Genomic DNA, 13,523 nt, shown 5'->3' with positions numbered 1-13,523 from the left:
GTGTGTACAGATGGGTGCAGGCCCTTGTACCTGGGTGTTATCTCCTGATAAACAACCTGCTGTGTGCAGCTCTGGGAAGTGCAGTGGCTGTGCTGCCTCACACGCTGCAAAGACGCTGCTGAGAGTGTCTGGGCATCTGGAGAGCACCCAAATCTATTTATAATTTATGCTCTATCAGATATTCTGCAGTCCAGTGTCAAAAAGCAAACCTGGCCAACCATCTTGTGTCTGATACCTTTTTTCTGCTTGTCCCTGGAACTTTTTTTGTCCTTTACACAGTGCTAGGGAAGGAAACTAACTTAGGAAGGATTTCTAGGCTCATTACAAGTTGCACATCCTGTGATGCACGTTTGGGCTGTAATAACCTGGTTAGTGCCAACTGTCCCTTAAAACAGTGTGTGGCACAGTTGCCTCTGGAGTAACTGAAGGTGTTACTAAAATACTGATTTAATCTATACAGAGTCTGCTAGTGGGAAAACTGGATTCTGTTGTCCAGTCTAAATACATGGCTTATTTCTGACCTAAGCTTCTACATTTGTGCAAAGAGCAGCTGCTCACCAGGTAGAGATTTGGTTGGAAAGGTCTGTTCCTAAGTGCTTCTGAGGCTGGTTTTGGTAAGCTGTGGTCAAAAAGTTGTGGCTGACTTAAATTTATCAAACTCTAAACATTTCTTTTACTCATATAAGTCCAGGTACAGGTAAGAGAGCTCTGGGGGTCAGGAAAGAAGTTATTCCCTTCAGGAAGGGATTATTTCTCTCTCTTGAAACCATTTAGTAATTGGCTACATCTGTGCCCCCAAAACTCTTGGCAACCTAGAGCATCGTGTTTGTGGCTGTTGCTGGAGGTAGGACACAAGTAACTAAATCACTGATCTGATCTGGTGTGACATGGTTGGTTTTGTGACGAAATTGGAGGACTGAGCAGATATTGGGGTTTGAGCAGCTCCCAGGACCACTCAAAACGAGGAATTGTTTGGGGAGCCATGGCAAGCTTGACTGTGTAATTGGTCTGAGGTTTTTTAATGACTCAGAAAATGGCTGGGTACCTCTAAATGCTGGAATTACTTTTGGATGGTGCTCATTAGTGCTCTACATGCTTTCCATCAGCAACACGCTCACTGGGCTTCTTTTCATAGTGTAACACGAACCAGACCCGTTTGGTGCTTGTTAGGAGGAGGGTCTGTGACCCCCACACGAGGCATTGCAGTCCCTCCTCTGGGGCAGAGATGAAATAATTTGTTAAATCCAGTACGATTCCTTTATTGTTGAGACACCTGCAGACCTGTTCTGCAGCCACTCTCAGCCTGACCTCCTGAAGTCTCCACTGGTTAGACAAGAGCAGGGTGTGCTCTGCTGCCTGTAACAGCTCCAGAAATATCAGGAGCCAGACTTGAACACACAGTTTTTTGACCTTTTTTGGGCAAATTTCATCCAGACCTTTACATCTGACGTTTTGATTCTGCTGCTTGTCCCATTAGCAGACTGTAACCTCCTTGAGGAAAAGGGCACGAGCTCCAAATGCACGAGCATGAGGAGCATGAGCAGGTTCATTAAACTTGGGAGAGAATTGTAAAACGTGGCACCCTGACTTCCTGATTTCTTTAGTCCACTGCCACGGTGGAGTAGATGTGAAGCAGAGGCTCATGTCAATATTTACTGTGAAGTTTAGGGTATTACCTGAAGTCTGTTTGCAGCTCAGTTTGCCATGGTCTTTTTAGAGGACTTGATCTCCAGACTGATGGTAGCTGCTTGCTTGAGATCCATTGAAAGGAGAGAAGATGGCTTAAAAATGTCATTGTATGTAAAAAGTTTTCCAAAACTAGCCAGTAAGAAACTGGCATCTCCTTTCCAGAATCCCAGAATGGTTTGGGTTGGGAGGGACCTTAAAGGTCATCCAGTGCCACCCCTGCCATGGGCAGGGACACCTTCTGCTATCCCAGGCTGCTCCAAGCCCCATCCAACCTGGCCTTGGACACTTCCAGGGATCCAGGGGCAGCCACAGCTGCTCTGGGCACCCTGTGCCAGGGCCTCCCCACCCTCCCAGGGAGCAATTCCTTCCCAATATCCCATCTATCCCTGTCCTCTGGCAGTTTAAAACCACTCCTAGGCTGGTATTCCTGCTGGGAAGGATAACCACACTAAGTTCCCTCCCTGAGGTCCCTCTTACTCTGTCCATGTTCTGCTGCTTGTTTCTCACAAAAGAGCATCTTGGTCCCAACCTGAATACATGGAGTATGTCCAGGACTATCCAGGACTGTCCATGACTGCCCCCAAGTGTTGTGCTCACAAGGGAAATGGCCCAAACTTGAACATGAAGTAAAAGGGTGGGTGGAAGAAGAGAATTTTTGGGTCACTGGCCCTCATCAGCCCAGACACTTTTCATTCATTAGCAAAACAGTTTGTGGTTTGCCCTTTCACCACATCTGTTGTTGGGTTTTTCAGACTGCTGAGGCTTCAATTAGAGTTCATTAGAGACCTTGTCAATCACAGCCCTCCAGAAGTCCTGCCTGACAGAAGCTGTGCATGGTGCTGGAAATGGGTCTTGGCGTGGAGTGCTCTGCTCGGGATTCAGTCAGTCATTATTTGCAAATACACTGCTCAGAGGCTGTCAGAATGTACAAGAGGACTTCTGAATCTCTACAGAATGAGTTTGCTGTAGGCACATACCATTTTAAGGACAACTAATTGAAATTGGAATAATTTTCCATGGAGCTCCTCTGGAAACTGTGAGCCTTGGAGCATCTACCTGTGGGCCAAGTCCAAGCTGTGAGGAAGTTCCCAGAAGAGAAGAGAGAAAGGTGATTGCACTGCTCTTAAAGGGGTTAGTTGTGAGGATGCTCCAAGTCAAAGGTTTGACTTGATGATATTAAAGTCTTTTCCAGCCTAAATTACTCTGTGTGTAGTGACAGCACTTGGAGCATTAGTTCAGATGTCACATAAATGCTGTGTCACCTCCTTACTGCCTCACGTTGTCCAGGAGTTGCTGCTGCCGATCCACTGCATGAAGCCTGTTGTGAATCACGTCTGTTCTCATCATCTGCTAGAAAGGGGACTGTGAGGATGTGCTCTGGTTGGAAATGTGTCCTGGGATCAGCTGAGAGTGAGGTTTTGTTTGCCTCGTGGAAGTCACACTGAGTGGCAGGAGGCGTGAGGGAGGGAAGCTGGTAGAGCTCGCTTCCGAGTGGCTGAGCAGCTTATCCTGAAAGGTCAGAACAATCCATGGCAATTGTCCTCCTGCTTCCTTTCTCTTAAGGTCAGCTGTACAGAAAGTCAGCCCTCTGTACTTCTAGCTGTGCTCTTTCCAAGAGAAATCCCAAAGAAGGATCAGCCCCTGGGACAAGGGGGGTGAGTGATGCCCAGGATCACAGCCTCCAGAGTCCTTTTGGGGTATTTTCTTCACTGACGTGTCTTCGAGGGCTGAGGTGGCAAAGGTGGAAGCTGAATTTATTGTCCCTGTGGGCCACGTGCAGCAAGTAATGGATCTGTGGCAGGGTTGCCTTGATGGCTTTGACTCGAGTGTGGAAGTTGATGTGCTCTCAGTCTTGGTGAAAGTTAAGCAGGTTCCTTTAGCAAATACAAATTTCCTGCTGAGTGTTTAATTTGGATGTTTGCCTGGGTGTGTATAATATAAATTAGATGAAAAATCTAGCTGACTCAGGAAAATCAGATGCCTGGCATGATGTGGGGACAGAAAATGGTCCTCACAGAATGGACAGGCTCTCCAGGAGAGGGGGGGCTGCTCACAGCCACAGCTTTCTCCCTCTCTTCTCCCAGTAAGACTGGTATTGAAACAGCACTCATTCCCAAAAGTGAAAGCTTTCTTGAAGAGCAGAACCAAGTAATGCTGCCATGGAAGAATTAAAGTGAGAGTTCTTTATAGACACAGCAGTCATAACTTTGCTGGTTATTTTTTAAGGCTCTGTTTGCAATTAAAGATCTGGGAGGTGATCAGCTCTGCTTTCTCATCGCAGGGGAATACTGAAGTATTTTTAGTAGAATGTGCTATTTTTTAGAAAATCCCAGAGTGATGAATCTTAAGATGTATAAACGTAGGATTTTGAAATATTTGAACACGGTTCAGGCCGTTGCTTCATGCAAGCTCCAGGCAAGTCCCAAATCTGCTTGCATGCCTTCAGTACTGAAGATGTATGAAGCTACAGAATTTACCCCCAGGCAAACTGTGCTGCTTGGGCTGCACAGACCATAAAGAACATGAGAATGTGACTGGAGCTTTTTGTATTTGGAGTCCAAGAGCCTGAGCGCTGTGCCGCATCACGGGGAGAGATAAAATAATTGGATGCAGATGGCCAGCTGAGCGTCTGGTGAGGGTGGAAGATGTTTTAAACAAAAAATCAGACCCAGTGAAAGCTGAAAAAGAAGGTGGTGGAAGCAGAAGCACTTTGACAGCCCTGTGGGCTCAAAGCTGAGTTTCTGACCGGACTTGCTGACCTGTGGGATGAGCTCCCAGCCAGCAGCAGCCAGGCAGGTTTCTAACACAAGGATTATTGGCTAAAGAAAGGGGCTCTGGCTCTCTGAATAAATTTATGGTGCTTGAGAGCCAGTTTTTCCATTTGGTGAGTGGCTGTAAGCAGGAGCTTTTCCAGCTAGCAAAGATTACCTCTGGATATCTTGATGGTAATTGGAGATAGCAATTAATATATGTAAATTGTTAATGTGATGCTTGGCTTAGAGCTAGCAACCCCACTTCCTGGCATGAGATTGGAAAAGGGAATTTCAGCTCTGGCCTCATATCACTTATTCTCCCTATTTTTAAGCCTTTTTGTCTTCCAGGCTCTTGCCACTGCACTGCTGGTGTTAGAGACCCTTAAAATAACTGTTTCAATGTCATTTGAAGGGAGTGTGTATGAGGATGAATCCTAGTTGAAAACCTACCTGACCTCTTTAAAGGATGGAGGGGAAGGCTGGGATAGAGAAATACCACTGGAGATATGTCCTGCATATCCCTGAATTGTTGCTGGATATCTCCAACCCCAGCTGGAGTCTGACACAGTCAGGACTTCCCAAGGTATTGATACTCTGTGATGGCTCCTGGGACTGGGGACTGGTAATGAGATACAGGAGCCCTCACCTGCAGGTCACCAGGCACAGTCCAGGGCACTCTGGCTGTGCCTGCCAGATGGCTGCCTTTTGTTTCTCAGAATGGGAATCCAGCAAAAGCCCTATTTTATCCAGCAAGGCACAGGAAGAAAGCCAAGGATCCTGTTTTATGAATGGTTGTCACCTTTTTAAATGGAGTTCCTGGAGCAGAATTAAAACTTTCTGTAATTAATGTGACGTTCCTGCTATGACACAGTTAGCTAGACAAACCTGGATTTGCAACCTTGTTAACATCTGTCTTTTTGCAGAAAAGCTCATTTGGTTTAATTTTGGTTTTGCCAGTTCTTGCAGTGTTGGAATTTAGTGCAAATACATGAATAATGCTGAGCTGTTTCCAGTATCAATTATATGTGAACACAAAAGTCCATTTAAGTGTCATTTACTAAACAAAGCTTGATGATTGTGTGGCCTCTGGACATGTGGTGGATTGAATTAAGGTTTAGCACTGTGTGTGGATTTGTGGGAGTGACTCTGCTGGTGGTTTTAGGCCCGAGATGAGCAGAGCCAGGCTTCCTTCTTGAGTTTCCACAACATCCGTGGAACACAACAGCCTAGGCCGTGGCTGCCTTCTGCAGGAGCAGGAAGTTCTGAGGCTGTGCAGTGACTCAGAAACATTATTCTGATGTTTTATTAGATGAAGGATCTGAGCTGGAGCTGTGCCAGAATGGTTGTTCTGTGAGATGGTCAGGGAGCTTCCAGGGTCTCTTCTTTGTGTTTGAGTGGTTTCCCCAAGCCATGGGAGCAGTGCTTCTGTCCTCCTTTAATGTTAGAAGTTCACATGTGGTTAAAATACTCACTTTCCTGGTGGGATGGGCTTTTAATTAAAAACTGCTCTCATCACATGCGTCTTCAGATACCTGCACCTTGCAGATGCAGATTCAAAACACAGATGGATCTGAATGGCTCCTTGGCTAATTGAAGTTCATCTTCCCAGAACTGTAGAAATGTTGGGGTTGGAAGGGTCCTTAAAGAGCACCCAGTCCATGGGCAGGGACACTTTCCACTGTCCCAGGCTGCTCCAAGCCCTGGCCAGCCTGGCCTTGGACACTGCCAGGGATCCAGGGGCAGCCACAGCTGCTCTTGGCACCTTGTACCAGGGCCTCCCACCTTCACAGAGAAGAATTTCTTTCTAATTTCCAAAGTAAACTTAATCTCTTTCACTTTGAAGCCATTCCCCCTTGTTCCTTCTGCTTCTTCAAGGAAAAAACATACCATCTTTAATTTTGCTGCATTTAGCATAGTTTTCCAGTGTGTAAGGTTCCTGTGGAGGTCAGTAACACTGACCTCTGAATAAACATGGAAAAAGACTATTTCCAAGGGCTGTTACACCAGGAATGCTGCTGTTTCAGTGGTAGATGGGGTACATTTCAGTCAAGGCTGTAGAAGAAAACAGCCACCTGGGTGTACTCAACTTGAGTGGCTACTGAGCCAAGATATTGGCTGTCCTGAGTGTGTGAAGTGCAGAATTTGATACAATTTAGTGTGATCAAAGCAAGGATGGGGAGTGTGTGTCTTACATGGGGAACCGAGATATAATTCCTCTTTCCTTTGTGGATTTCTTTTTAGATACTTGTTTCATCATATTTTAAAAAATAATCTGGTAGTAATTGTGTAATTGCTAATAAGCTCCTTGAACCAAGTAGTGAGTCCAGAAGGAGTGGCTGAGCTTAGCTACTCCAAAAAGGGTACGGTTTCCACTTTGGCACAAGTGATTATTTGTCTTGATAGCAGAGCAGTTGCCTTAATTAAAACACTGTCCACATACCTGGGCAGCTCTGCTGGAGAGTTTGGTTACACGGGACAACAGGATCCTTGTTCGACACGTTTCCCTCGCTTTCTCATTCAGGTTTTCTTTCCTCTGCACTACACATCCATTGTATATCTCCTTGGAAGAAAATATCCCCCAAACACCGTGCCCTGCTCCTTCTGAATGATGCTGCTGTTCTTCCAGCCTGAGCCCCAGATACCGTTTTTTCTCTTTCCAATTTGCATTGAGGGTGGTCTCACTTCCTGAGTACCCAGAGACACCAGAAGAGATGACTGAGAGCTGATGGGAGGCAACAAGAGTGCATTAGGGCCAGGTGACATTAATGCTGGCCTTTTGCTGAAGATACAAGGTGCAGATTGTGTTCTGCATGTGACCTTCCAGTGCCTAGAGTGGGAAAAACTTGTGTCAGAACAGAGATGGGAGCCCAGTCTTTGCTTATCCAAGAACCTCATCCCCCAGTGTTTGCATCAAAGTGACATTTATTTATAGTGCGGTGAGGAATGGAACAAAATCACTGCCTTGGCATTGCAATTTGGCCTGAGGAGTGGGTTAATTCTTGTGGTTCTAAATTTAAGTCAGAATTCCCCGTGGAATGGCTGCTGTGGATAAGTGCTCAGGCACCTGAGTGAATTTTGGCTCTTCAGTTAACACACAACAAGCTTAAAAAGAAAACTTAACAACGCAAATCTGTTTGAGGCTGAAAACTCAGAGCATCAGTTGCCTTCCAGACAAGAGTTGTCTCTGCTGGGATCAGAAGATAAACTGAATCCTGCAAGAGTCTGAATGTGCACAGCAGTAATTTAAATGTTTTAGTAAGATTTAATATTTGACATGGAGAAGAATCCAAAGGACCTAAAGTCAGAAGGAATCATCATCTCATGAACATAAAGCTGAAGTGTTTAAAGCTGCAAATTCCCTTGTTCAAGTTACTGCCTTTGCCTTGTAAGCAGTTTTCAGGAGTAGAAGAGGAAGGGCAGTGTGCATAAAGTGTGCATAAATTGTGAATTCATTCTTGGGAAGTACAGTTGATGTAATAAATGGTATAAAAATTATGTTCTCGGAGTAACTGTGCCACACTTGGGTGCTTTTCCAATAATTAGAATTACACGAGTAGTTCCATCAGCTGGAATATCTGTTCTTTTTATAAATACTGTAGAAATTTTCTAGTATTTCCAGACTAGATGAGTGGCTTTTTTTCTGTTTTATTCTGACAGAAGAGAAGGGGAAAAGAATAGATTGCCTGAAGTCCTGTGGAGTGTCTGTACCAAGGAGACAGGGGATATACAGCTTGTTTTACAGTGGGGGGTTACAGTACAGTGCAGTATTATATTCTGGTACATGTGTGATATAATGCAGTCACTGTTATGGCTGTAGGAATAACCACAGCCCTCAGAAATTGGGAAAGTGACCCTGCTCATGAATGTTTGTTACCAAGTCATCCACAGATAAGTTCAGTTCAGTAGATTGTATCTTAAAAAAAACAATGGGTTACAAGTTCCTGCTAGTCAATATGGGATTGTGCTCTGAGCCCTACAGAAACCCCACACCAGGCATGTGCTGTTCTTGAAAGAAAGTTAAACCTCAAAGTTACTTGTGTGAGGTTTTTTATAAGGGTTATAAATTCAGCTTTTCTGCAGGGGAATGAACTCTCCCTCAGGTTTGGGGTTTCTTGTGAAAACGCTTTGTGTGGATATTTGGGGTTGGAGGATTGCACAGCGAGGCCTCTCGTGCTCCCTTACCACATGTGTAGTGTAGGGCTGTTCCCAAAGAAACAGAGTGGAAACAGAGGCTGGGAAAAAGCCACTTCCCCCCCGATGGTGTGCATCACTGTTACTCATCCTAAAGGCAGGTCGGAGCGAGGAGCCTGTTCCTGGACATTTCTCTCTGTGCTGATGGGCTCCTGGGCAAGGAGCAGCTGAGGGGAGGGGAGGGATGTGGCCCACTGGTCACCCTCAGGATCGAGCTCCCAGTGCTGGGCTGCTCTGGGCTGCCTGTGCTGTATGTGAAGGTGAAGCAGTCACACGGAGTTGCTGTCAGCCTGAAGAGTCAGCCCAAAGTTCATGGTTAATGGGGACGAGAAGGAAGGGACAGAGGGGAACCAGATGTGCTCACAGACACAGATACATCATTTCACCTGACTTGTGCCATGACACTGCTGCTTTGGATCAGCTCCAGGAAGCATTTGGGTTGGCTGGTCTCAGGAAAAGGAAGGATTTCCCTAAGAGCTGCGGCTGCTTGTCCACTTCTGTTTACCCAGGGAATGTGTTGTGGCTTTGAGGCCTCTTCAGCCAGGTCTGCAGGTAGCAAAGGATGAGTGCCCATGAGAGCCCCAAGCTGGGTTAAATCCTGAACTGCCCTGCTCTTGATCTGGGTTCTGCAGTTCTCACTCACGGCCACATTACAGTCTGTAGAGACCAAAATAAAAACACTCAAACGAATATTTCGGCTTTTTCAGCACTTTACCAACCATGTCTTGGTTTGCCTCTGATTTTTTGTGTGTTTAAGGGTTGATTGTGTGGGTCAGGTGTTGCATCACTTGCTGGTCTCAGAGCCATGGAATGGTTTGGGTTGGAGGGACCTTAAGGCCCATCCAGTTCCCCCTCCTGCCATGTGCAGGACACCTTCCACTATCCCAGGTTGCTCCAAGCCCTGTCCAACCTGGCCTTGGACACTTGCAGGGATGAGGCAGCCACAGTTTGTTTTGTCATTTCCATTTAGGATTTTTTTTTTTGCTCTTTCATAGTCACACTGGTTTATGTGTGTCCCTGCTCACTCTGACTGTCATGCTCTGTATGTTACTGCCTTGGACTTGGGATTAGGAATGTTTTTGTTCCAGGCAGTTTTGATTTCTTCTGTCCCATCTGGTGCATTAAAATAGTTTCGGGGCTGTTGCATCCCAAATTTGTTTTTTCTCCTCTAGGCTTCTTTCCTTTGAAATGATGCTAATCCATTCACTGAATCAGTGGCTTGAAGAGAAGAAAGCACATTTCCATGTTTCCTTTATTCCTCCCTCCCCTTTTCATTTCTGAGGAGTTGTGAATTCATCACTTTGTGGTTAATTTTGCCCTTGATTGCCTGTTGTCCTCATGTTCTCAGTCAGGTTTTTGTCTCTATGATGCAGAGTGAAATGTAGAAGAGATTCCACAGCGCTTCTTTCTTTCTTGTTTTATTAGCACGTTGTTACCAATCTATTCAAGAACTTGCCAGTTGTCCTGTGATCCTGTTGTATTGTTGGGAAAGGACATTTTGCTTTAGTCCATTTCTCTTGCAGTGAATTCTGGAATGTCGTTCCAGCAGGGAACACCTGATGCCCTGATTGTTTAATGACAACAACTGCAGGAATCATTGTTGATGGTCCCCAGCATGGACTGGGGCACAGGGCTGTGCCTTACCTGAGGTGTGTGCAGGGGAGATGGAGTCTCATCTCTCTGCAGGACATCACAGCCCCTCTGCCACGTTGGAAGCAGAGCTTGTCTTTCTCCATGTGCAGGGCAGGGAGGCAGTTGGGGTCCTGGATCCGTGGAAAGCTATGGAGGACGCAGGAGGTGTGTTGGGTTTGACATGTGAACACACAAGGATGCGTTTATTCTCATTAGCCAGCGTGGCCATGCTTGGCCACCTGCCTGGAGACTGCTCTGAACTTGACCCAGAGTGGGAGCTTGGGAAAGCTCACTCCAGCGTGTGGATGGCAGATTCCTCATTCCCACTCCACTGTAAATATTTACCTTTATCCATCAGCCCTGGACATCGCTTCCCTGGGCAGCCTTGGCACGGAGCGAACATGGAGCGTGTGTGTATGGGAGTGTGCTGGACCACCCCAGTGGTTTGGTGATTAAATCTGGAATTACTGGAGGTGGGAGCATAGGGGTGTGTTGTAACTGAAGTGATTTCTCAAAGAGTTTTGGCTTTGGGACAGATGTGGGCTGTTAATAACAAAATCTGTTCTTAGGGGTGCCAGTGCCTTTTAACCTGAACGTGTTGCCCTCTCTCCCCTCCCTGTTGTCTCCTCCCACCCCACAGGTCCCGAGCCTGTGTGAAGATCTCCTCTCCTCTGTGGATCAGCCCTTGAAGATTGCACGAGACAAGGTGGTAGGGAAAGATTATCTATTGTGTGACTACAACAGAGATGGGGACTCGTACAGGTGAGTTCCCAGCCAGAGGAGGGGGCTGGCTGGTGCTCTGTAAATGACATCCATGTGCAGCTATTGCAGGCCCTTCTCCCTCTTCAGTCAAAAAATTATCAGTCATTTAAAGATTTAGAGCCCAAAGCATGCTGTTGTTATCTTGCTAAAGGGGGATGAGTGATGTATTTCTCTTTGTTTTCTGTATTCGGGATTAAAACCAGTCAGATCTCTTGCAGAAATGGCCCTAACAGGAAATTAGACCACTGCAAGGTTAGAAAACTTCTGGAATGGATAGTGACAGAAAAGAGATGATGCAAGCAGTGTGGGTTTAAACAAAATCATCTTCTGCTTGTACAAAACAGGGTGGGTTTGCCAGCTGGGAAGGGCTCTTTCACTCATGTTTTGCAAGGAATTGACTGACTTTGGACTCAGTGTCATTAGTTCTGTTTGAAAATCTTGGCCCGAGTTTTTACCAAAGAAAAGGAATCCCTGTCTACCAAAATGGCCAATTTATTCTGAGGACTATAGACAAAAAGAATGAAAATATTTGAACCCTATAAGCTGTGTGTAATTACAATATAATTAATTTTGGAGTAGAAGGGGCTGTAATACTGGAATGGTACAATCAGGTTTCAGAGTTTTGGCTGCCACTTTGAACACAGTCTCTCTTTTAATGTTTTTCCCTCTACCTTGCCATTAGGATGATGATTTTTAAGTTATGTTTAAATTATCCCCTCCCTTTCTCACATTGCCTGACTTTCCTTAATGGCTGTAGTGACAGTGGCATAGTTCCAGATCTTTAATTTAAGAATCACGAGCTTACAGTCCAGAAACCTTTGGGACTCTTGCAGCACTTTTATTCTTTCCCTAAATGAAGGGTGCTGGGCTCTGAGGTAACAACCCCATTCATCTCCTGCCCTGAGTGAGCAGCTCAGCCATCCTGCTGCTTCTGGGGATGATCTGAGGCTTCCACTTGTCTCCACCAGCTTCAGTGTCATAATTTACATTTTAGTGCTTGGAACTATCTCCAGTAAGAATCTCACTTTGTGCAGGTTTGATGTAGTGTTTTACATTCATCTGGCCAGAATGCTTCAAGAATTGTGTTTCAAAGTGGAATTTCAGAAAATATCTTTTAACAAATGGTTTTTCTTTGGCTCAGGCATCACTGCAGAAGCAGGTGATGTAATGATTTGAGATGAATTGGTTCAGTTGCTCTGAGTTGCAGGAAAGGTCCTTGTCTAAGCTGGAGCACATCTGTGTGTAGATGATTTACACAGAGAACATGCTGAGGTTCATTTTGTCCTAGAAACAGGAGATGGAGAATGAGAGTGGATGCAGAGTTTGACAGTGCCTCTGGACTGTGGCTGAGTGTAAATCCTAATGAGGATTGTTTAAAATACAACCTATTGCAGAGGGCCAGCAAGCGAGCAGGACCCGAAGGTGGAGCGTCACTCACGTTCTTTAGGGTACTAAACTCGTGTTTAGAAACTGTTTCAACCTTCTACAGAAGAACCTGGTGCCTTCTAAAAGCATTTTGCATTAATTTTGTGTGCCCCAGCTGGTCAAATCTACATTAGCAGCTACATGCATTTAATCAGTTCTGAATTAGTAGATAAAATAGGGGTTTAGAGCTTCTGCCACCCCCGGGATGTCCCCACACAGCTGCAGCCCCTCTGGCACATGCAGGAGGAGGGATTAAATCCTGAATTTCTTGTGGATCTTTCAAGAGATGCTTTCTCCCTGAAGTTGTGATGTTTCTTGCAGCCCCTGTGCATCCTACTGAGGCTGTTGGCATGGACATCAATCACCAGGGACACAGGGAACTGGAAAAGGCACTGGTTAGACAGTAATGGGACATTGTGCAATCACAAATAATGCCCTGTGTTTAATTAGGGCACATGACAGCCCTTCCTCTAGGGTCAGTGTCACACTTGCCTCTGAAATTTGCTCCGTCTCTTTCTGAGAAGGTGTTAAACAGTTACAAGGAAGGAGGAGGAATTCAGTTTGTAGAATCACTTTGAAATTTTCAGGACTTATTAAGTAATGAGGTTTCAGAAAAGCTCTTTCATTTGTTCCTCTAGAACAGGCACCATGTGTTAATTGCTGGCATGAAAGAGTCCTGTTCCTAAGGCTTTTGATTCAGGCATTCTGGATTGAAGTGATTCTTCCTTCTGGAATTGATTGGTCCCAGCTCTGATTCATGAAGTAAATTCTTTCCTTCAGCACACAGCAGAAGCCTTTGAAACCCCAGCAGCACTGCCCTGTGCATGTTAATCCCATTCTGTGCCTGTGTCCAGACACTCCTTCGTACCTCATAAAATCTGCAGTTGTTACTGGGAAGTGGCTCTTACACTAATTTAATCAATTAGGCCAAGATCTAGGAGGAATTCACTGGGCTTTTAAAAGCTTTTGATATTTCCACAGCCATTTTTCAGAACCACATGCTCGATTAGAAGTCCCAGGGAATCCTATTCCCTGCCTGCAACGTGCTGCATCCCCAGTTCCTGCACGCTC

General features: G+C 45.6%; 1 protein-coding gene across 2 annotated transcripts in view; it reads left to right on the top strand.

The window, feature by feature from the left end:
• Positions 1 to 13,523, top strand: part of CAPZB (capping actin protein of muscle Z-line subunit beta) — a 56,709-nt gene that overhangs the window by 15,127 nt on the left and 28,059 nt on the right. For both annotated transcript variants that reach the window (XM_069034632.1, XM_069034631.1), the window contains exon 3: positions 10,906 to 11,027. In XM_069034632.1, coding sequence (XP_068890733.1) covers positions 10,906 to 11,027 — 122 coding nt within the window. The remainder of the gene's footprint in view (positions 1 to 10,905; positions 11,028 to 13,523) is intronic.

Source organism: Aphelocoma coerulescens, chromosome 21, assembly GCF_041296385.1.
Source record: "Aphelocoma coerulescens isolate FSJ_1873_10779 chromosome 21, UR_Acoe_1.0, whole genome shotgun sequence".
NCBI lineage: Eukaryota > Metazoa > Chordata > Aves > Passeriformes > Corvidae > Aphelocoma > Aphelocoma coerulescens.
This window is presented reverse-complemented; position numbering and strand designations above follow the sequence as displayed.